At 55.0% G+C, this 3,550-nt stretch overlaps 1 protein-coding gene across 1 annotated transcript in view; it reads right to left on the bottom strand.

Moving 5' to 3' along the window:
- NCAN (neurocan) overlaps nucleotides 1-3,550 on the bottom strand; it is a 24,341-nt gene that overhangs the window by 13,546 nt on the left and 7,245 nt on the right. Inside the window, exons 4-7 of the mRNA XM_025043714.1 lie at nucleotides 2,224-2,398; nucleotides 1,990-2,117; nucleotides 1,246-1,539; nucleotides 1-396 (exon numbers count right to left, since the gene is read on the bottom strand). The exon at nucleotides 1-396 is cut by the window's left edge and continues 225 nt beyond it. Of these exons, the coding sequence (XP_024899482.1) occupies nucleotides 1-396; nucleotides 1,246-1,539; nucleotides 1,990-2,117; nucleotides 2,224-2,398 (993 nt within the window). The remainder of the gene's footprint in view (nucleotides 397-1,245; nucleotides 1,540-1,989; nucleotides 2,118-2,223; nucleotides 2,399-3,550) is intronic.

Below are 3,550 nucleotides of genomic sequence, written 5' to 3'. Positions count from 1 at the left end.
GGCGCCCATTCAACCCTTTAAAGCGCCCCTTCCTCTTGGGCATGGGTTCAGCTGGGGTTGCCTCTGAAGTGCCTGTCTCCACACTGCTGGGGTGGGGGGCCACCGTGCTGGACCACACTTCCTCAGCCTCTAGGGCAGGCCTTGAGGCTAGTGTGGGGCCCCCAAGGCCAAGGGTAGGGCTGGGGGTCTCTTGAGATTCCTGCTTCTCTGCCAAGATCAGAGGCTCTTCTTCCCCACTGGACACCAGAGGCTCTTGGGAGTCAGGGGTAACCACCTCCTCCTCCCGTAGGCTAGGCTCCAGTTCTCTGGCTGGGGGCCCTTCTGCTGACAGAATCTCTCCCTCATCCCCAGATGAGGGGGTCTCTGGGTCTCCAAGTTGTGGTGTAGGGTGATGAGCTGTGGGAGAAAGCAGAAGAGGTTGTGTTAGGGTCAGGGGCTGGCTGGAAAGTTCTGCCTGAACTCTACCCACATTCCAGCATGCTGCAGCACAGACCTGCTGTGTATCTCTGTCTCTTTGTGGCCCTCTGTCTCTCTGGGTGATTTCTGGGGTCCCCCAGGGGAGACAAAGTTATCACCCCCATTGTTTAGGCTTGGGCCTACTGTTAATGTCAGAGTTACAGTAAAAGACGGCTTGGCTAGTGGGTGAAGCTCAGACAGTGGTCAACTCTCCTGGGGGCAATCAGACCAGGCTATGGTTCCTCCTCCAGAGAGAAAGCAGCAACTGGGCGTGGCTTTCTTACTAAGAGATTTTTTTCCCCTTACATAGAAGACTTAATTCCTCAGAGTTGAGTTTTGCAGCTTCTGAGCCTGTGGCCCTACCACAAAGGCGAGGGTCATTCCTGGTCCCGTCCCTGGGGATGTGGCCAGGCTCAGGGGACTTGGCTTAGAGATATCACTTCCCACTCAGGTCTTATGGGCACCGTTCCTGGTAGGATACACTCCATCAAGGGACGAGTCTTTCAGGGACTTCAGGACTTACGGCTCACCCCCTAAACAGGACTTCTCGCCAGAGCTTGGGGCCGGGTCCTTTACCCAGGGCGGGGCTCCAGGAAAAAGCCTGCTCAGAGACGGGGCCTACTCCAGGGCCCGTGGCTTATTGCGGAGCGATTTCCATGCGTCCCTCCCCTGCCAGGGGTCCGCCTCCACTGGAAAGCAAAGCTCCCGGGGCTGTGGTCTTTACTGAGGTGCGAGCCCTTGGGCGTGGCCACCAGGGACGCACTCCCCCGGGCGTGGCCTCCCACGCACCTCGGAAACAGTAGGCGTCGAAGCGCGCTGCGGGCGCAGGGAATCCGGTGCGGTTGGCGAAGCGGTAGACGGTACGCACGCCGGGGGCGGGGCCGCCGCAGCGCCGGCGCGGCGTCTGGATCGGATAGCGCACGCTGCCGTCGGCCAGCCATCCCGGGTCGCACTGGTCCAGGCCCTCGTGCCAGGCCAGGTGCAGCTGCCCCACCGAGGCCAGCGCGGCGCCCTGGCGGCGGCACTGGGCACGCGCACCGGCCAGGGTCAGGCGACGGGCCGGGCCCACGTAGAAGACCTCGCCTGCGGGAAGGTGCGGGAAGGCACGAGCGAGGTCAGGGTGGCCTGGGGGACCCTGCCCCGGAGTCCCGGAAGCTGGCCCCACTCCCAATAGCCGCGACAGGACCGAAGAGGTGGCTTTAGCTTCTTTTTAAAAATGAAGTAACCCGGGCTTCAGAGAGGTGAGGCTCGGTGAGTGGGAGAGGAGGAGGGGGAATTAGAAGGAGGAAAGGGAACCAAGGGTGGGGAAGAGACTCAGAGAAGGGGACAGCGCCTCAGAGAGGGAGGAGGCGCAGAGAAAGGGAAGGGGCTCATGGAAGGAGAGGGGCTCAAGGAGAGGAGGAAGCATCAGGGAAGGGGCTAGGGTCAGGTTTTGGCTGCAGTTTTAGAGAAAGATGAAACTTAGGAAGAATGGGGGTTGGGGAAAGTAACAAGTGCTCAGGGAAGGGGGTATTCCTGCCACCCCAGACTTACCCCCCAGTTCACGGGCAAAGCAATACACATCGTAGAGTTCCCGTGGGTCGCGCCTCCCATAGCTCCTCACCCCTGGAAGGCTGCTACGGTCACCATAGCAACCAGGGCGGGACTGGGTGATGGGATACCTGACAAGACAAGGATGTGTGCTCCTGGGCCCCACCTTCCCTGCCCCGCGAACCATCTTTCCCCAGGGGCTAGTTCTCCATCTCTCTACCCTGTGTACCCCCTCACCGAACAGTGCGGTCAGAGAGCCACCCAGCATCACAGTTGTCAAAGCCATCCTCAAAGGCAGCCTGTAGGTGCCGTGGGGCTGCAATGGTGGCAGAGCTGAGACGGCAGGCCTCCTGGGCCTCAACGAAGGTCAGCGCGTATCGATCCTGGGCTGCCCGGTAGTGGAACACAACACCTGTAGAGAAACATCCAGGATAGGGGGCTGGTTTATGCTAGAATCTTCAATAACAGACCTTCTGCAGAATGCTTTCCACCCTTCAGTCTGATCGTAATAGACCTGATGTCCTACACTGCCCTGTACCACCTCCATACATTCAGCATCAGGCCGGGTGCTAGGGTAGTGGTGGGGAGTGAGGCTGATATGCCCCCATTTTACAGATGAGGAAACTAATAACAGTGGCCACAAAGGGCTAGAATTTGTCAAATATTTACTACATAAAAAGCATTTATAAGTCTTACCTCATTGAAATTCTACAACTTTATGATTATCCCCATTTCCAGAGAAGGAAACTAAAACTCAGAGAGGTTGAGGGACATGGTCAGGGCCATACAGCCAGTTTGAGGTGAAGCCAGAATTCATATCAAGGAAGTTCTGACTCTAAAGATAGCACTCTTCTGTGCCCAGGGTTAGGCCCTGGAGGTGAAAGGCATGGAGAAAAGTGCGAAAGAGACTCTGCCTTTTAGGAATTGAGTACATGCGTATTGATAGGGGAAACACTAGCAGCAATGGGAGATCAAATGTGGTTCTTGCCTACCCTAAGAATGGAGTCACAGAAGGCTTCCTGGAGGAAGTGACATATAAGGACATGAAGCATTAATAAAAGGCTTACTGTGACTCAAATTCTGATTTAGGATTGAAAGAAATGGCTGAGTAAGACAAGGTAATGAAACATTTTGCTCCATTTTATCAAATTAAGAGCTCTGGGAAAGCAGCAGCTATGTCTCAGTCATGACTATGTCCCCAGGACTAGGTACTCAGTTACTGTTTTGCTGAATTAATGAATTGAACAAACCCAGAGGTAGAAATCCCTTCCTTCACCACTTACCAGTTTTCTTTGAAGTTTATTGGTTTTGAGAAGTGAGGCCTTGGAAAGGGGATGACTGATTGACTATAAAATATGCAGTGAAATACTATTGGGTAGGGGGAGACTGTGCCCCAAGACAGGGCTGCAGGGACTTGCCCATGGCCAACAGAGGTTAAGGGACATTTACTTCCCAGCAGGAGTTCACAGGATGTTTTCCACACAACAATCCATTCACTGAGTCATTCCTCAAATATCTGTTGGGCATATACTATGTGCCATGCCCTGTTCTAGTTAATAATTAA

This window comes from Pteropus alecto, unplaced genomic scaffold (assembly GCF_000325575.1).
Source record: "Pteropus alecto unplaced genomic scaffold, ASM32557v1 scaffold160, whole genome shotgun sequence".
Lineage (NCBI taxonomy): Eukaryota > Metazoa > Chordata > Mammalia > Chiroptera > Pteropodidae > Pteropus > Pteropus alecto.
Note: the sequence above shows the minus strand (reverse complement) of the source record. Positions and strands in the feature narration are given on the sequence as shown.